Source organism: Cetorhinus maximus, chromosome 19, assembly GCF_964194155.1.
Source record: "Cetorhinus maximus chromosome 19, sCetMax3.hap1.1, whole genome shotgun sequence".
Lineage (NCBI taxonomy): Eukaryota > Metazoa > Chordata > Chondrichthyes > Lamniformes > Cetorhinidae > Cetorhinus > Cetorhinus maximus.
In genome coordinates, this window is record NC_135897.1 from 59,068,640 (window position 1) to 59,088,687 (window position 20,048).

General features: G+C 43.5%; 1 protein-coding gene across 1 annotated transcript in view; it reads right to left on the minus strand.

The window, feature by feature from the left end:
• Positions 1 to 567: 567 nt before the first annotated feature.
• The window catches only part of LOC144694261 (uncharacterized), a 57,722-nt gene continuing 38,241 nt past the window's right edge, over positions 568 to 20,048 (minus strand). Inside the window, exons 3-5 of the mRNA XM_078564606.1 lie at positions 14,643 to 14,722; positions 8,293 to 8,305; positions 568 to 7,717 (exon numbers count right to left, since the gene is read on the minus strand). Coding sequence (XP_078420732.1) covers positions 4,984 to 7,717; positions 8,293 to 8,305; positions 14,643 to 14,722 — 2,827 coding nt within the window. The 3' untranslated portion in view covers positions 568 to 4,983. The remainder of the gene's footprint in view (positions 7,718 to 8,292; positions 8,306 to 14,642; positions 14,723 to 20,048) is intronic.

Consider the following 20,048-nt stretch of genomic DNA (forward strand, 5'->3'; position numbering starts at 1 on the left):
GGCATGACACAACGCAATTTCAAGTGTGTTTTGGATGATATTTTTTGATTATGCCCCAAATGAAAATTCTAACCCAGCAACAGCAATATAACTAGCTGCTTAAAATTCTAATATTTTGCCAAAGGATGAAATTGTTCCATCATCGAATTAACACCAGGTCAGCAGGTAAGCTCATTTCTATCTGGTTGTTTTAATATCCCCAAATAAAACTGCCACATCTTTATCTTAAAGACCATAAATTAGGCCCTAATGTTCAACAGAAGATACATATCAAATATAAACTTACTACCAATTCCACTTCCCCATTATTAATCGTTTCATTGGTGTACAGTAGTCATTTCCTTGGTAAATTAGATAACTTTGATATGAATAAACTTTTAAAACATGTCGATTAGTGCTGTGTGCCTAAGAAAGTGAGCAAAATGTGAAGAATATTCCCGAACCGGCGCAATTGGCGAAATTTGGCACTTTCGATCTGGGACATGGTCAGTTTATGGGTGGAACCTGAAACTTGAACCAGTACAAAAAAGTTGTGGAACACAGTGCAGAATAGGGAAAAACTAGGTGTTTCATTATATCGCACAGCTTTCTGCCAGCTTTAATGTCTGTCTCTGCCAACACGGCCATAAAACAATAGCAGAAATCATCTTGATAATGTCATATGCTGTTCAGTTTGTCTATGCACACACTGATGCTCTAAGTTTCACAGTGAACAAATCGTTAATGAATGTTGCTAGTGTCATCTTGTCACCAGAACTAAACCACATTCAATAAATTCAGCCTTCAGGGATCTTAAAATAATCCCTATTGTGACATCAGTGATCCACAGTCTAATCAGAGTCTTATTACACACCAGTGAAGTAACTCAGTAGCACAAACAAGAGATTGTCGAATAATAAATTCAATGGTTTATATTTCCACTTCAGCCATTTTTAGGTAGCTTATTAAAGGCTGCCTGAAACTTACATTAATAATTCGAAAATCGTGCATGCCCAATTAAGAACGTGCAATCATCTTCATCTATTCACCTCCATGAGCTCCACCAGGTGATGCTTATGTCAAAGGGTAAAGAGGAGATTATGCCCCAAAGCATCAATTGCACCTTTCAGTTTTGATAAGACACTTTTCCAGCAGATATGGAGCCAGTTAGCTTAGATGGCTAGTGTGTGGCTCAGAATAATGCCAACAGCACGGGTTCAAATCCTGTTCTGGCTGAGGTACACTTGATACCTGCCTCCTCACCCTGTCCCTGCTGGAAGGCAATGGCAAAACACCATTGACAAAACTGTCAAGAGAAACAGCTCAGGATGAAGCATCAGCAGATATGAGCCAAGGACCGGCTTTCAGGCAGAGCACTCATGGAATAGGTGGAATTTTGCAACAAAATGTATTTTAAGGATCTTTATTTCAATGTATTTTAATGCACCAAACTTAACAAATTAAACTAGTAAACAAAAAAACACCAGATCAAAAGGTACCTCTCAATTAATATAATAATTACAAAATTACAAATTAGTAATATATTATTACTATATTAGTAAGATAGTAAATTCTTTATTCTAAAATTCATATAGATTGAGTTAGAAGTTGAGAAAGGATCAATCACCTTAATTGGAATATATTACAGACCATCCAATAGTGGAAGAAAATTAGAAGAAGAAATATGTGGGCAAATTTATAAAATTAGTAGTAACCAGGGAATAATTATTATGGGAGATTTCAACTACCCCAAATAAACTGGCAAGAAGAAGCAGTGAAAGAAGAAAAATGAATCAAGTTTTCACTGTGTACACAGGACTCCTTTCTCACTCAGTATGTACAGAAGTACAACAGGAAAAGAATCACTGCTGGATCTTTTAATGGGTACTGAACCCAAACAGATAAGAGAAATAAGAGTAGGAGAACATCTTAGTCATAGTGATCACAACATAGTAAGTTTCATGACTAGGATCAAGAGTGAGCTAAGTAGGACAAAACTAAGATAAAAGATTGAAAAAGAGCAAATGATCAGGAATTGAGGGTGGAACTAAAGAAGGTGAATTTGGAGAAAATCTTGAAAAACAAAAGAACAGAAGAACAGTGGGAAATCTTGAAAAAGGTAATCAATAGATTTCAAGAGCACTATGGTCCACTAAAAGATAAAGACAAGCAAATTAATTATGGGGCACTGTGGATGAATAAAGAACCAAAGGAAGAATTGAATGCAAAGAAAAAGATGTGTAAGGAGTACTTAGACCTTAAAGGAAAGAGGACAAAATGAGCATGAAGAACTTAGAAGAGAAGTTTAAAAAAAAAAGGAAGGCAAAGAGAAATTACTATCTCAAACACTCAAGGAATATAAAAAGAACAAAGTATTTTCTAGAAACATAAGGAAAATTAAAGTAGGTGTAGGATGAACAAGATGAACTCAAGGTATCACAGAATCACAGAATCACGCAGTGCAGAAGAGGCCCTTCAGCCCATCGAGTCTGCACCGACACGTGAGAAGCACCTGAACTACCTACCTACCTAATCCCATTTACCAGCACTTGGCCCATAGCCTTGAATGTTATGACGTGCTAAGTGCTCATCCAGGTACTTTTCAAAGGATGTGAGGCAACCCGCCTCCACCACCCTCCCAGGCAGTGCATTCCAGACCGTCACCACCCTCTGGGTAAAAAAGTTTTTCCTCACATCCTCCCTAAACCTCCTGCCCCTCACCTTGAACTTGTATCCCCTCACGACTGACCCTTCAACTAAGGGGAACAGCTGCTCCCTATCCACCCTGTCCATGCCCCTCATAATCTTGGACACCTCGATCAGGTCGCCCCTCAGTCTTCTCTGCTCCAACGAAAACAATCCAAGTCTTTCCAACCTCTCTTCATAACTTAAATGTTTCATCCCAGGCAACATCCTGATGAATCTCCTCTGCACCCCCTCCAGTGCAATCACATCCTTCCTATAATGTGGCAACCAAAACTGCACACAGTACTCCAGTTGTGGCCTCAACAAGGTTCTATACAACTCCAACATGACCTCCCTACTTTTGTAATCTATGCCTCGATTGATAAAGGCAAGTGTCCCATATGCCTTTTTCACCACCCCACTAACATGTCCCTCCGTCTTCAGAGATCTATGGACACACACGTCAAGGTCCCTTTGTTCCTCAGAACTTCCTAGTGTCATGCCGTTCATTGAATACTTCCTAGTCAAATTACTCCTTTCAAAGTGTATCACCTCAAGCTTTTCAGGGTTAAATTCCATCTGCCATTTATTTGCCTATTTGACCATCTCGTCTAGATCTTCCTGTAGCCCAAGACACTCAACCTCACTGTTAACCACCCGGCCAATCTTTGTGTCATCCGCAAACTTACTAATCCTACCTCCCATATAGTCATCTATGTCATTTATATAAATGACGAATAATAGGGGACCCAGCACAGATCCCAGTGGTACGCCACTGGACACAGGCTTCCAGTCACTAAAGCACTCCTGTCATCACCCTCTGTCTCCTACAACTAAGCCAATTTCGAATCCACCTTATCAAATTACCCTGTGCCCCATGTGCATTTGCCTTCTTTATAAGTGTCCCATGTGGGACCTTGTCAAAGGCTTTGCTGAAATCCATATAAACTACATCAACTGCACTACTCTCATCTACACACCTGGTCACCTCCTTAAAAAATTCAATCAAATTTGTTAGGCATGACCTCCCTCTGATAAAGCAATGCTGACTATCCCTGATCAAACCTTACCTCTCCAAGTGGAGATAGATTCTCTCCTTCTGAATGTTCTCCAATAGCTTCCCTACCACTGACGTGAGATTCACTGGCCTGTAGTTCCCTGGCTTACCTCGACAACCCTCCTTAAATAGTGGAACCACATTAGCTGCTCTCCAGTCCTCTGGCACCTCCCCCATGGCCAGAGAGGATTTAAAAATTTGGGTCAGAGCCCCTGCGACCTCCTCCCTTGCCTCCCTCAGCAGTCTGGGACACAAATCATCTGGTATGATAAAGAAATGGCAGAAAATTTGAACAGCTAAACTACCTCAATTTTAATAAAGAAGATAATGAAATAAACACCACCCTAAATACAATATAAATACAGTTAGGATAGAAAGGGAGAAAATAATTGACAAACTGGAAAAACTTTAGAACCCCATATCCAGATAATATGCATCATACTCAAGGGAACAAAGAAGGAGATAGCAGAGGCACCAGTTTATGTGCACAAAAGTTTGATAGAGAAGGGGGTATGCCAGAGGACTGGTGGACAGCTAATGTTGTTCCTATATACAAAAAAAAAGACAGAACAAAACCTAGGAATCAGTGATAGGAAACATACTGCAGCTTAAGTGATAGTTACTTAAACTAAGTGATAGCAGAGCATCTAGGGACAGAAAATATATTGGATCAATGGGAAGAGAATGCTTTCACTTGTAGGAGAATCCAAAACTAGGATCCATAAATAGAAAATAGTTACTAATAAATCCAAAGGGGAGAAAAGGAGAAATTTCTCCTCATAGAGATTGGGTAGAATGTGGAATGCTGACTCAGTTAAGACAAATAACTGAGGCACTGCTGAAATGAAACTAAATGATAAAAGGCAGTAGAAAGATATGCTGAAAGGCTGAAATCAGATAGATAGAATGGGAGTATGTGGAACATAAAAACCAGCACAGACTCATTTGGCTGAATAGCCTGTTTCTGCACTGTTAGTTCTTTGAAATTCTATGTCTTGGGAATAGGAAATGAAGTATTGAATGTAAATACAGAATCTTTCACCTTATTCTCCAAAACATGAAGAAAGGTTTCCAATGAAACCTATTGGTATTTAGGAGCTCTTATACAAAATTTTTTATTTCAGTAAAATAAAAGAGAGTGTTTGTTACCCACTAGGTCAATTGTCAAATCAAGATTTGAATTCCAAGCATTTTGTAATGTAGCTATCTTGAAAAGAATTTTGATAAGTATGAAATAATTTGCTTTGTTATTCAATGATTTATTATCTTCTCGAAAACCTAATTAATATAATCGAGAGCTCCTTTCTCTTTCCATTAAAAAGTGAATTGTAAATGCTGCATTCAAACCACAGAAGAATGGCTGTGAAGATTATTTGGAGCAATAGTAGTATGAGGTATAATTGTGCTATTAACTTGCAATTTCCTCTTTCATAGGTAACCATTGCTTGTCTTGCAAAAGGTGAAGGGATTGTATTTTTCTGACTGGATGTCTGGGCAGGACTCAAACTGGAAACTGAATTTGAGGTGGTTCTTTCCTGCATTGATCTTTTTGGAGGGTTTGTAGTAAGAGTTATTGGAGTGAAAGTGGTGGATGTATCTACCTGTGGAACTAACGTAGAATAATATGTTGTATCCATATTGGGATTGGTGGGTGATTCCATTTCCTGTGTAATCCTAGCCTCTAGCAATGTGGTCCAGGGCATTGTGGATGACGAAAGTATACGAAGTACAAAAGGTAATGATTGCTTGAATGTTATGCTGGCAGTTGTAAAAATTTTTGTTGTTGCTGTACTCATAATTTCTATAGCAGAAGTTGAAATTTCCGGAATAGTGGCCTGTTCTGTTGTTGTCGTAGTACTGGGTGTAGATAAAAATGTAGTCCCCATAGGAGTTGAAATTTCTGGAGCAGTGGTCTGTTCTGTTGCTGTTGTAGTACTGGGTGTAGATAAAAATGTAGTCCCCATAGAAGTTGAAATTTCTGGAGTAGTGGTCTGTTCTGTTGTTGTTGTAGTACTGGGTGTAGATAAAAATGTAGTCCCCATAGAAGTTGAAATTTCCGGAATAGTGGTCTGTTCTGTTGTCGTTGTAGTACTGGGTGTAGATAAAAATGTAGTCCCCATAGAAGTTGAAATTTCCGGAATAGTAGTCTGTTCTGTTGTTGTTGTAGTACTGGGTGTAGATAAAAATGTAGTCCCCATAGGAGTTGGACTTTCTGGAGTAGAGGGTGTCCTTGTTGTACAATTAGTAGATAACAACGGAGTCACAGTAGGAGTTGAGATTTCTGTGGTAGTTGGTAGTTCTGTTGTGAATTCAGTTGTAATTCCGGTGATAGCTGTTGATGTAGTCATGGATGAAGTTGAAGCCAATGGAGTGCTGATCTGCTCTGTTGCTATCGCTGTTGTCATTGTGGAAATGGGAGTCGATACCCAAGTGGTCATCGTAGAAGTTGAAACTACTGTGGTGCTTAGCTGTTCTGTTATCAATTCTGTGTTAACTGTGGTAAATGCAGTTGATATGACAGTCCCAAAAGTTGAAATTAGTGGTATAGTAGTCTGCCCAGTTGGAACCGTGCTAATAGCAGTAGATGTCAACGTGGTCAGGGTAGAAGTTGAAACATCTGCAGTGGTGCTTTTCTCTGTTGTGGTTAAGCAGATAAATTGTTCCTCTCTTAAAGACCCAATACTCCGTCCAGTTAGATCACCAGGACCGTGACACTGTATCTGAGAATAAGATTTCACTTTCTTTTCGTTAGACTTCATCCAATTTCTGAGATACAATAATTGACAGTCACACACCAAAGAATTATTCTGCAGATTGAGTCCATTGCCAATTAGAGTTCTCAAACTATCAAATGTTCCATTGGGTACATTTAATAATTGGTTTTTAGCAAGGTCAAGCCTTCTCAATTTGGGTAAATTTTTAAAGATGTCCTTTTCTAAGGCACTAAGATTATTTTCTTGCAGATGAAGATCATTCAAATTCTTAATGCCATTGAATGCCTTCTTTGGAAGTAGAGTAATCTGGTTCTTGCTCAATATCAGTTTTTTTAGATTAGGCAGCTTACTGAACACATCATCAGGAAGAGTGGCAAGTCTGTTTTTAGTCAATGAAAGTTCAGTGAGACGTTGCATTAATCCAAATAAATCAGGAGGAAGGCTTGAGAGCATGTTAGATGCCAGCGTCAATTTAGCTATATTCGTCAAGTTATGTAAAAGTCCTAATGGAAGCTCTGTGATGGAGTTGTTCTCCAAGTACAATTTCTCTAATTTAAGGAGTTTGGAAAAAATTCTAGATGGGAGATGTGATATTTTGTTATTTTTCAAAGAAAGCTCTTTTAATTCAGGGAGATTATCGAAAATACCTTCCGGGAGATCTGTAATCTGATTGTCGTTAAGTCTGAGGATGCTGAGCTTGGAAAGTTTTTTAAATATTTCCTGAGAAAAGTTGCCTATCGGATTTCGTCCCAATTCCAGTTTTGTAAGCTGTGTAAGTTTGTCAAATATCTGATCAGGAAGGGCATTTATTTTATTACCAAACAACCGCAGTTCACTTAAATTGAGAAGTTTATCAAATAATCCATTGTTCAAGTCCTTGATCTTGTTATCGGACAGGTAAAGATTTGTCAGTTGCATAAGGTTGTCAAAAATTCCAAGGTTCAATCTTTCCAATGAACCACTTGTAATCTCAAGGTGCGTGAGATGAGTCAGAGCATCCAGAGCCCCAGTTTCTATTGTTCTTAATGGATTATAGTTAAATACAAGTTCTGTCAGTGAAGCCGGATAACTCTGAAAGGCTCCAGATCTTATTGTAGAAACAGAAGTTTTGAGAAACAGCAGCCGAGTTGTATTAGATTGTACAATCGGTGGAATTTCTGTCATGCTTTGTTTGCTGCATACCAACCCTTTCAAATTAAACTCACATTCAGAAGTAGAAATGGCAAAACCATACAACTGTGTAAAAAATAGCAAATCCAAGCAATGTGTGCAAATCATTGTCCTGTAAAACAAAATAATGAAAAGTACATTTAGAAAGTAAATAATTTCGATTTAGAGAGCAGACTGCTACTCGTATAGAAAGTTATTTCAGTCACAAATCAGATCTGTAACAATTATAAGGAGTCAATAATACCATACATGATCATTCTCAAAGACTGCAAAATTCGGCTCTATAGCGCCATAGTTTTGGCACTATGGTACCAAAATGACATCCACATTGGGCGCGCACACAAGATCAGTCAACATGTAATGCAGATTTGTCATTAGCACTGTCATTTTTGCATTTAGCACTCCAGTGCACACCCACCCTTAGACATGGACAGATCACCATGCATTCAGCCACAGAACGACACCCCCTCCATCAGCGCCATTTAAATGGAGGCTGCTGACAATTGAAAGTATTCAGTTCTATTCACAATCCCCAAGATACTGAAGCAGCCTAACTGTCCTCACTGCCTTTTCAGTGTCTGTCTGGAAGGCCTCCTGCTCCCATGTGGATAGATGATCTCTCCCCCTCTGACGACCTCCAACACCAAGGCCTCCAGTGCTGCATTAGGGAAACTTAAAGCCCACTACCTGCAATGTTGTGCTATTTCCAATCCTTTTCCTCCTCAAACTCTTCCATCTCCCCTAGCCACTTCCAGCAACTGCTGCATCCAGAATGCACCTTCCCCTTAAGAGGTCCAGACTGGCCTTAGGTGGTGCTAGCTTCACACAAAATTGCATCCTGTTGCTGAGGTCATAGGACCATCAGAAATAGGAACAGGAGTGGGCCAATCAGCTCCTCAAACCTGCTCCATTGTTCAATAAGATCATGGCCTTCATTCCATTCTCCTGCCTGTCTCCTGTAATCCTTGATTCCCTTGTAGATCAAAAATCCCTAAGTCAGCCCTGGTTACATTCAATGACCCAGCCTCCACTGCCCCCACAAGGCATCCTCTCAGGTGTGAAGACTTATGTAATTTGTTCCATATAATGTTTTTAAAGCATAAAAAACAATTGTCAGAACATCAAAGCTGCCAAGATTTGCATGTAGGATGTATAGTGAGATAAAATAAGTAGTTGAAGAGCATTAAACTGTACACTGAGGATAGTAAGGTGTTCCAGTTTTGGAGTCTCAGGTTCAACATTACTAACTGATTTGCCTAATATCCAAAAATTATTTTGTGCCTTTAACAAAAGAATTTTTTCTATATTTATTATTCACTCTCAAAATCTAGGTGACACTGGAAAGGACAGCATTTATAGCCTAAACGTCATTCCCCTAAAATGAGGTGTTGGGCCTTCTTCTGTGGGCAACAGGTAGGTGACTGGTTAAGTTGTATTACCATTGTGTTTTATTTTCTCTAACTTAGACCAGTGGGTTAAACTATAAAATTTAATTAGTGATTTAATAGGTTTTTAAGTCTGATGAGTTTTAAATTTGGTAAGTTTTAAGTCAGTTTAATTCTAAGTAAGTCATTATTATTATTATTTCTGATCAGTTTCATTTTCCTGCTCAGTAAATAAAGACAAGGCAGAACCGTCAGTCCTTTTGGATGCACATCCTGCTATTTGGTAATTGAATCTCGTGTCCTGAACGACTACATGTACAGCAAATGTTGTCAACTGGAGGAGTTCGAGCTCTGGGTTTCATAGCGAGTGACAAGGTTGCATGTCCCTGGCTCAGTCAGAACAAACACTGGGGTGATTAATAGTGTCAGAGACACGTAGAAGTTGCTAATAAAAGTGCAAAAGTGAATTTGATAACAGAACTGAGAGGAAAGATTGAACAGGCTGGGCCTCCTTTCTTTAGAAAAAGAAGGTTGAGGGATGGCATGATAGAGGCCTCCAACATTATGAAAGACTTTGATAGGATTTTGTATTCTTTATTCTTCCATGGGGCGTGGGTGTTGCTGGCAAGGCTGGCATTTGTTGCCCATCCCTAATTGCCCTTGAAATGAGTGACTTGCTAGGCCATTTCAGAGAGAAGTTAAGAGTCAACCACATTGCTGCTGGTCTGGAGTCAAATGTAGCTCAGACAAGGTAAGGGTGGCAGATTTCCTTCCCTAATGGACAGCAAGAGCCATTTGGGCCCCCATTACGGAGGCTAGCTTCATATTCCAGATTAATTAATCCACCAGCTGCTGTGGTGGTACTTATCCCATGTCCACAGAGCATTAGCCTGGGCCTCTGGATTGCTAGTGCAGCGACATTACCCCTACGGAACCATCTCCCCATAGGATAAACATAGAGAAGCTGTTTCCACTTGCTGGCCACTCCAAAACTAGCAACCATTGATGCAAGATTGTCACTAATAAATCCAATAGGGAATTTAAGGAAATCTTCTTTAACCAATGATTCAAATGTATTTTGCAAAATAAACTACACAGGTAATAGTAATTCTGTTTTCTAATTAATGAGAATAGGGTTGCCAGCTGTGATTAAGGGCGGAATTTTCTGTGCCCACTTGCAGCGGGCGTGATAGGTGGCATTCGCAGACACTATGGCACGATTGGTTTGACGACAGCAGGAAGGCAGGTAGTGATCTTCCAGTCAGCCCGCCGATGGCGGGCCGCGTTTCCTGCCGACAGTCGTCAGGGAGCTCATTGGAATACAGCTGCATATATTTAAAAGGCCATCCTGCCAGGCTCTTGGACCCCTGCCAGATCGTCCGGCCACGTCGGCGGGAAAGCACGTCGACGTGTTTCACAACAGCGCACAGGCGACGTGCACTTGGCAGCCCTCACTATGGAGGAACTGAGGCAAGTGGGCAGCAGCGTTCTCCACAGCTCAACAGGGCCGCCTGTTGCTTTGCAGCCTTCAGGTGTGTTGGGGGGCTGGGATGAATTGCTGCCCTGCCTCAGAGGTGACTGTTTGCGAGGGTATGGCATCCGTGGCCAACTGCTGCCCTGCCACTGAGGCAACTGTTGTCATGGGAGGTGGTGGGGGTGGTGTCCAGAGGCAACTGCCCAGCCTCGGAGGCGACTGTTGTCATGGGAGGTGGTGGGGGTGGTGTCCAGAGGCAACTGCCCAGCCTCGGAGGTGACTGTTGTCATGGGAGGTGGTGGGAGTGGTGTCCGGAGGCAACTGCCCAGCCTCGGAGGCGACTTGTTGTTGGTGGGGGATGGTTTGTGTCCAGGGGTAACTGCTGCCCAGCCTCGGAGGTGACTGTTCCTGTTGTCTGGGGGGGTGGGGGGGGCAACTGCTGCCGTGGCATTGGACCCCACACACAAGAGGGGCAGAGTAGGCGAGGGAAGTGGCCACGCATTTGGGACACCTGTACAAAATGACCATTCCTCTGCAACTTAGGCAGTTCGGGTGCAGCCACAGTGATATGATTGGGGTCAGGCTCCTAGCCTGCCCGCTAGGGGAGCTGTCTCCCCTATGTCGCAGGCTGACAGGGCAGCCATGCAGTGCACTCATCTGTGACCATCCAAGGGGTGATCTGCACTCTCCAGGAAGCATTAAGGGGCTGTCACACAGAGCCAAGAAAGGTGCTAAGTACACCCATGCTAACCACATCTCCCTCTTTCATGCCACAGGAGAACCACATCAGGATCATGGAGACTGATGACCTAGATATATGCCTGATGGCTTACAGAGAGTGAAGGAGACGGAGGACAGAGTGACTGAGGTGCCTGGCCGTGCAAAGGCAGGAGCAGCAACCTCAGGAAGAAGGGGCTGCTGGGGATCCTACACATGCTGCCCAGAAGCGACAGCAAGCCGTGGCTGGTCAGCGCCCAGTGACAGCCAGGGACTCAAGATGCTGCCTGACATACCTGCAAATGACTGAGAACCAGTGTTGCCAATGACTGCTCATGTCTAAGGACCTGGTCGCTCACATCTGCCACTTGGCACCAAGGGGACATGGAGGTCATCCAGTGCCAGTGGCCGTGAAAGTGTCCACAGTGCTCAATTTCTATGCCTTTCAGGGCTCCACAGGTGACCTCTGTGGGATATCACAGTCACAGATCCCTGGAGTCTTCCAGGGTCCACAGAGGCTGCAGGGATGGCTCCTCAGGGACAAGGGCTACCTGCAGAGGCCCTGATTAATGGAACGCATGCAGCGGCCTCAGACTGCAGCAGAGCGAAGGTATAACAAGGCTCAATGCAGCTCGCAACTTGGTGAAGCAAACCATTGGGATGCTGAAGATCAGTTTCCGGTGCCTGGACCAATCTGGTGGACCACTGCAATACAGACCACAGAGGGTGTCATGCATCATCATCGTCCACTGCGCTCTTTACAACCTGGCACTCCAACAGGGAGATGAGCTGGCTGAGGAGGAGCTGGATGTGGAGGACACCAACGAGGATGAAGGTGAGGAAGTCCTCGGAAGCAATGGTGATTGGGATGAGGCCTTGCACTGGATAGACAAGCCAGGCGCACTCAGAATGTCCTCATAGCTGCTAGATTTGTGGAGGGCAATGTTGACATGCACTGAGGTGACCCCATAGTTCTTCATAATTGCATTTGGGAACGTTCGAATCCAGTCTGGCTTATGGCAGCGCAACTAACCTCTGTGAGAATGCTCCTGTCTTGGAGATGCAGTGGAGGCCTTAATAGTCGCTTGATTGCAGGAGGATGATGATGACATGCAGTAGGACACTCCATAAGACTTCACACATAGCCTCTGAGAATGTCTCACTCCTGTCTGGCCGAGGGCAGCTCGCTTGCGCTCGGTGATCAGGGTCATATAGTAGAGACACAGTCATGAAACTTTAGAAGCATCTGATGCTTTGTCTGCCTTCAGAACCTGAGCCCTTCAGGAGCTGGAGCACAGCATCAGTTGTCACAGATGCTGAAGAGATGGGGGCCAGCCCCTCCTTAATGGTGCTGAGAGCACATTGAGAGAATGAAAGAACTTTGTGGCATCTGCCTACGACATTCTGGTAGCAATGACCAGCATCGCTGAGGTAATGTTTCCAGGGAGGCCAGACCATCACTTTTGTCTGAAAGCTGCACTGAACACAGGGAAGAGGCCCTGGATTGAGACACCTTCCTTTATCTTGTGCAGAAAGATTTCACATCTGAGTGACAGGAACCCTGCTTATCAGAACAAGGAGCCATAGGCAGGGAGACATTGTTGAGAGTTCATTGACAATAGTAAACAGTATGTACAAGTGATTAACACCCATGCACAGGCTGTGCAACTAATTCTCCTTAACATTCCTACATGCTACATCTTGGTTCCCCATGCATACACAACGGAGATAGAGGCAGCCTGCTGACTGCATCACCCTGTCTGTGATGACTTTGGCAGATGTCCTCTGGAGGGCTGAGACTTGAAGGGCCCCGGCCTGCTTTCGGGATCCTGCTGTGTGGCAGTGGCACCCTCTTCAGCCTGTGGAGTTGGAGCTGCTGAGGTCACAGGAAGAGGGGATTCGGATGGGCTGCACATTCCTGGAGTCACCTGGATGGATGAGCCTGGACTGTGGACCTGCTGATCCTCCTCCCTATGGATGCCTATGGGCCACTGGCTGACTCCGTGAGGGGAAGGGGTAGCTGGAGTGAGACCAAGTTGCCCCGCACCTCTCCCACGTACACACTGTTGAAGGCCAACTATGGCATCAGCGATGGAGTTGAGCCCACGCAGCAGTGCAGGAGCGATGTCCTGGACCAAGGTCCCCATGGCGGCCACCATCCTACCAGTGTTGACCTCGGGCATTGGCATGCCGGTGCTATCACCTCAGCCTGAAGGCGGACGGACTCCTCCATTATGCCTTGCAATCTGAGGAATGCAGTGGACATCCCTTCCTGATGTTCCCGAGCTTGCCTTTGCGGCTGCAGCAACCATGACGTGATCAAGTCCAGAGGTCCATCAGCTGACTCGAACTCAGCAAATTTCTGGCCTCCTGCAGTCCTACAAATGCCGAGGACTTGGGAAGTCCCTTTTGCCGTCACCTGCTGTGGATCAGACACTGTGATGTGCTCACCAGATTGTAATCCCAAGGCTACTCTAAAGCTCGGTCCCGCCGAGGTGTGTGTCTCTGCCTTGGTGGAGGGTGTGGGTGAGCGCTGTGATGGAACTTCGAGGAGGATGTCTTCAGATTCCCCTTCGGTGGTTTCTTCGGGGCTTGATTAGAGGCTGTGGGTCATGGACCAGGTGATAAATGTGCCTGACCTGTGCGGGTGGTGAGTGGTCCCACGGACAGGATGAGAACAATAATGGTGTGCGTGAGAGAGTGAATGGTGATGTCCCTTGAACTGGCAGTGAGTGAGGGCCCTGTGGATGTGTGATGGGTTTGTGAGTGTGTGAGTTGAGAGTGATGAAAAGAGTGATTTACACTGGCGGAACAGAGGAGATCATTCATCCTCTTACGGCACTGGGCGGCTGTCCTCTTCAGAAGGGCATTGGCGCTGACCACCGCTGCCACCCACTCCCAAGCCGGATTGGTCATGTTGCTGCCCATCCTGCGGCCAGAGAGGGGTTACAGGACATCCCAGCGGGGCTTGAAATAATTCAATTCCACTGCAGTATCTCCAGATGGACAGAAAGCCCCAGCTGCAGTTTTAAACAACCTCGGAACTGAAAGTGACAGCACCGGATTTGGCCTGCAGCCTGCAGCCGGCAGAGTCTCCAAGCCATGATCTGTGAATTTCTTTTAATTTTTATGGATTGTAATTTGGCCAAATCTATGCCCCCCTCCTCTGTAACCTGTATTTGTGTGTGTGAACCTCGAGTGTGTGTGGAAGTCGGAGACTGTCTTTGTTATTTTCATCCCAGTCAGTTTTAACTTAATAAAACTAATGTTTTCTTTGTTAAACTCAAGAAAACCTTTCCAACTAGTTATTTTATGGTCATAACACGTAAACAGTTAGGTGCACACTAAATTGGCAAAGATATCCATGTCTTTTTTTAAAAACCTGTTGTGCTCAAACAAGGAGAGAGAAAAGGGGGGGAGCCCTTCAATCCCTCCTCACCAGGTCGTAACATGCTAAATACATCTATCTTTGAAAAATAAAGCCTTGCGGTAATCAATGTACAAATATGTCTGAATAGCTAAATCTTTGCAAGCCACTGCCCTAGATCAATATTCAAAAGACTTAAAACATTTTCAGAAAACAACCGTTAATACATTTTAATATTGTACAGTGGAACTTGCCTTGTTAGTGAGGAATGTCCTGAAGAAAGCGATTCAAACAGCCTTGTCACAAATTACTGTCCGCACTATGGAGAAAAACATAGAACATGTGACCCTCTGGTTCTGAAACTTCTTGATAAGTTTGTTTGCTTCATTTAGGGTACATGCTGCCTCATGGCTTAGTTTGATAAACACATTGGTAATTAAAGGAACCACACCTTTGTCTAAAGATGTTGATCAATAGTTGTACCACAAGTTTGGTGTTAAATGGTGTCCTCTTCTCTCTCTCCTCCCCTGAGCTATTGGGCTGAATTATGACCTAATAGTGCGTGGGTCATAAGATCATAAAATCATTAGATCATAAAAAATAGGAGCAGGAGTAAGCCATTCAGCTCCTCATTCAATAAGGTCATGGCTGATCTGATTGTGGCGTTAACTCCACATTCCTGCCAGCCCCCGTAACCCTTTATCCACTCACTTGTGGATCAAAATCCTGCCTGACCCAACCTTGAAAATATTTAATGATCTGACCTCCACTGCTTTCTGGGACAGATAATTCCAAAGACCAATCACCCTCTGAGAGAAGAAATTCCTTCTCATCTCTGTCTCCAATAGGAGACCCCTTATTTTGAAACTTTGTCCCCAATTCTAGGTTCCCCCACAAGAGGAAGCATCCTCTCAGGTGTGCAGCCTTATCTAAAAGTTCCTCTATACTGTTTCTAAATAATAAAACCTTGGTAGAAGACCAACACTACCAAGCTTGGCATGTAGGAGGTATCCTGAGGTTAAAAAATAAGTGGCTTGACAACATTAAACTGTACACTGAGGATACTAAGGAGTTCCAATTTTGGGGTCTCGTGTTGAAAGTTACTAACTTGTCGTTCGGTAGTCAGAACTTGAGTGTTGCTGAAAAAAGGGATGTTTTTCATCAAAGCTTTTCATCTTGCACACATCAGGATAACTTGCAAAAGAAAACCAATATCAGGGAAGCAACAGTGTACAGTACATAAATATACTGTACAAGAAGAGGTGCTGAATTGGTTGGCAAATTGACTCTGATTGGTAGAGGCATTGCCATGGAGGATGCAATGGTTGACTGTGACTGGCAGTTAACTGCCAAGCAATGTTTGAAAGTTAAACCAGGCAGCATGACTCTGATTGTCAAGACATTGCTCTGGGCTTGGCTTGGTAGCTAACTGAGAAAAGCATAGAGCATCCTCTAGTTCTGAAAACTCTTGATAAAGTTGCTTATGTCATCCAAAGTACATGCTGCCACATGCCTTTGTTTGGCAAACACATATGCAGCTAAAGATATCACACTTAAGTCTAAACATGTTCATCTTTTGCTGTTATAAGTTGTCCACTTATCTTTCCCTCCTGTCCTGAGATTAACTGTTTTTGCTGTTTGGTTCTGTATGTTTTGTCATATTTCCTGTGCATTGTCCATAATCATTTTTACATGTGATTCTTTAAATATTGATGCAGAAACAGGCTGCAGTGGGTCAGCATGGAGCCCACCTCCAACAGGTCATGAAACCTAGAAGATGAGAGCAAATGCCATGGTTGTGTTAAAAAGCCACCGACAAATTGGCTGATGAAATTTCCAGTTTCCTGACGCACTGCTGACCTCCTACATCTATGAGCTGGTAGGAGCATTAAAACGCAGCCCATTGATTGTTTCTGCTATATGGTTCCACGTCTTTTGGTAACTTTCCTCTACAGTGCCAAAGGTCATTTCTCGCTTGTGAGTTTCAGAAGTTTGATGTCGAATTAAAGCCAGGATTTCTTTAGATCTTCCATCAAAGGTTATTCCAGAGCATCAGGAGGACTCCACCCCTACCCCCCCTAACCTTCCTTCCGCTCCACCTCAGGAATTGTACCCTGAAGTGGTGGTATCTGCATTGCATGTAAAGATCACCACATCCCTCTCCTTCCGTCACCATCACCTCCCACTCCCGCCCTGTCACAGTTGTTGGCCTCTTCCGTGTTTGGTTCTTATGATAAAACAATAACAATAATAACCATTTTATTCTGGTGATATCCCATAAATGACCAGATCTATTGAATGGAATTTAACAAATTTCCATTTGAACTCCTGACCTCTGAGTTGTCAGCCCAGTACCAGACCCTCAGCTCTACTGTTCCCCGTATGACAAAACATTTGTCTATTATTGAACAAGGTTGATGTAAACAGGTGCAGACTTGCAGTTAATAGCTGTAACAATATGTTTTCCTTTTGAAGAACTAATATATTTCACAAATAGAAACAGAAAATGCTGGAAATTCTCACCAGGTCTGTCAGCACCTGTGGAGACAGAGACAAAAGTTATTGTCAGAAATTTTCGCTCGGCGGGCGGGCGCGCACCCAACATGCTCGAGCGTGAAATGACGCTTGTCGAGGTTGGCCGAGCGTGCCTACGTCAACGCTCAGTCACGCGATAATTCAATCGGCGGGCACAGGCCGGAGCTCACAGCGCACCCGCCGACAATTAAAAGGCCTGTAAAGGCCACTAAGTTGTCAATTAAATTAAAATTTTTGCAGCCCATCCAACGTAATGGTTGGCGGGCAGACGAAAAGGCCAAGCGGCCTTTGCATTTTTTTGGAAGCCTCATCTAAGGGTGGGATGAGGTTTCCTAATGCAAATAAAAATTCTTCATTAATAACATGTCCCTGCTCATGAGAGAGTCACATGAGGGGACACGTTTTATTGCATTTATATATTTTTTATGTCTCTTCATCTCCCTGAGGCAGCTCCGTGTCTCAGGGAGATTATGCAGTGCTCACTCGCCCGCATGCGTGACGTTCACGCTTGGCCGGATCGCACTTCTCCCCCGGCTCCCGCAAAGGCAGCGCTCAGCACTGCCGCTTGCGTTTCACACTGGGCGGACCTTCATTGGCCCGCCAGCATGAAATTGCAGTGCGGTGTCGATCGCGGGTGGTTGTCAGCTCCCTGACCATCCCCGCCAGCCCTGCAGAGCACGCCCGCCACGGGCAAAATTCTGCCCAATGTTTCAGGTTATGGATATTTCTTCAGAACTGGAGGAAGATAGAAATGTAATAGGCTTTAAACAAGTGGAAGAGGGGAGGAGGAAGATGAACAAGTAGGAAGTTCTGTGATCGGGCAGAGGGCAGGAGAGATTAACTGACGAAAGGTTTGATGGTACAGAAGGCGAAGGAAATGGTGATGGTTGTCGTAAAGAAACAAAAGATTTATCCAGAATTAGTGTGAATGGCGGAAGAATGAACAGCTGTGTCCAAAAGGAAATATGGGAACAACAAGATCAAGATCGGCACATGCAAAAAACACAGAGTTTATAGTGTGAAATTGTTGAACTCGGTGGTGATCCCAGAAGCCTTTCACGTGCTAAACTCAAAGTTGAGGTGCTTTTCCTCAAGCTTGCGTTAACCTTCATTGGAACACTGCAGCAGACTGAGGACAGAGATGTCACCCTAAGAGCAAGGTGAAGAATGAAAATGGTAAGACACGGAAGTTTGGGGTTGTGCTTACATACACCCAATCTGTGTTTCACCCCCTCTCATCTTTCGGTTAGACGCTTTAAAGCCTCCTGGACTCAACAAAGAGTTCAACACTTTCAGGCTAGTAAACTTGATCTGGCCCCCATTTTGTTCCTGCTTTCTTTATTTACATTTTCAAATCTTATCTTGTTTTCCATATGTTTGCTCTTGGACATGGTTGTTCATTAATCCATCATTCTTACCCATTCTGGACAAATCTTTGTTTCTTTACTACAACCATTACTAATCCGTTGCCTTCTATACCATAAGGCAGAATTTTACGGTCGGCGTGTGCACGTGTGTCCCGACATCATCGTGAACTCACGCGATATTTTGTTCGGCGGGTGCACTCGACCGATAATTGAAAGGTCTATTAAGGCCATTGACTAGGTAATTAAGTTGCATTTTACACTGCCTGTCTAACCTTACGGTTGGCGGGTAGGCGAAAAGTCCAAGCGGACTTTACCTTTTTTAGGAAACCTCATCCATGAGTGGGTTAGGTTTCCTAAAGCTAATACTAATTAAATAAAGCCGTTATTTTCAAAATAAAAACATGTACCATCTCTTGTCACAAGTGGCAAATGAGGGGACATGTTTCATTAAATTTTTCATGTCTTTATTTATGTTTTTAAAAAGTGCTTCAACTCCCTGAGGTAGCACCGTGCCTCAGGGAGATTGAAGCACCCTTTCGCGCATGCGCTGCACCCGGCTCTCCCTCCTCCCCCCACCCGCACAGGTAGTGATCAGCACCACCGCTCACCCCTGTGAATTGGCCCGCCCACCTGAAATCCGTGACTGCCCCCGCCCACTCCTGCCGAGCCCACCCAACGAATGGAAAATCCTGGACATGAAATTTTTGTCAGTTATTCTCTCCTGCCGTCCACCACAGAAATTTCCCTTTGTTCACCCCCCCCTCACCTTCCTTTCACTTGTTCGAAGCTTATTACATTTCTATCTTCCTTAACTTCTGCAGAAAGGTCCTTGACTTGAAACTTTAGCTCTGTTTCTGTCAGCAAGGATGCTGCCAGACCTGTGAGAATGTCCAGCATTTTCTGGTTTTTGTTTCAGGTTTCCAGCATCCACAGCATTTTGCTTTTATATCATTTCACAAGAAGTTATCCAAAAATGAAAACTGCTAATTGTGATTGAAGAACAGATGCTACTGAGCAGTGCAAGAAGAAATTTTAAGTAACATTTTGAATTAACGCATAAAATGGATCAAAGAAAATTCTTCATAAATCTATCATTTCTAAACTGTCAAATGGAATTGCTCATAACAGCAATGAAGTTAGTGAAAATAAGTGGAGTTTACACGGTTAACTCGCACAGCAAGCAATGGAGACACAAATCATGCTGTACAAACTGTCACTTTACTGTCATCAGCCCTGTACAGGCTTCCTGTTGCTGCTTAACATTGCATTTTTGGAATTACACCAGTGCTATGAAAGATTTGTACATTATTTGCAGACTCAAGCCATTAATTCATTTACAGACAAGTTATTGCAACCTGTCTCAATTTCACTTGAATTGTAACTTCTATTTTTGACCATAATAGAGGGAACTCCTCCTGAATATCAAATTCTAATATACCTCTGTGTTAAATATGTCATTTATCATAGGTACCATGTAAACAGGACCCCCTTTAGCTTAATGCTTGACTAGCATTAAATTTTAATGGTGTACAGAAATACTGTAAGAGGGACCAGCACAATTGTATCAAGTGGCAAATGAACCACGCTGTCGACCTCCT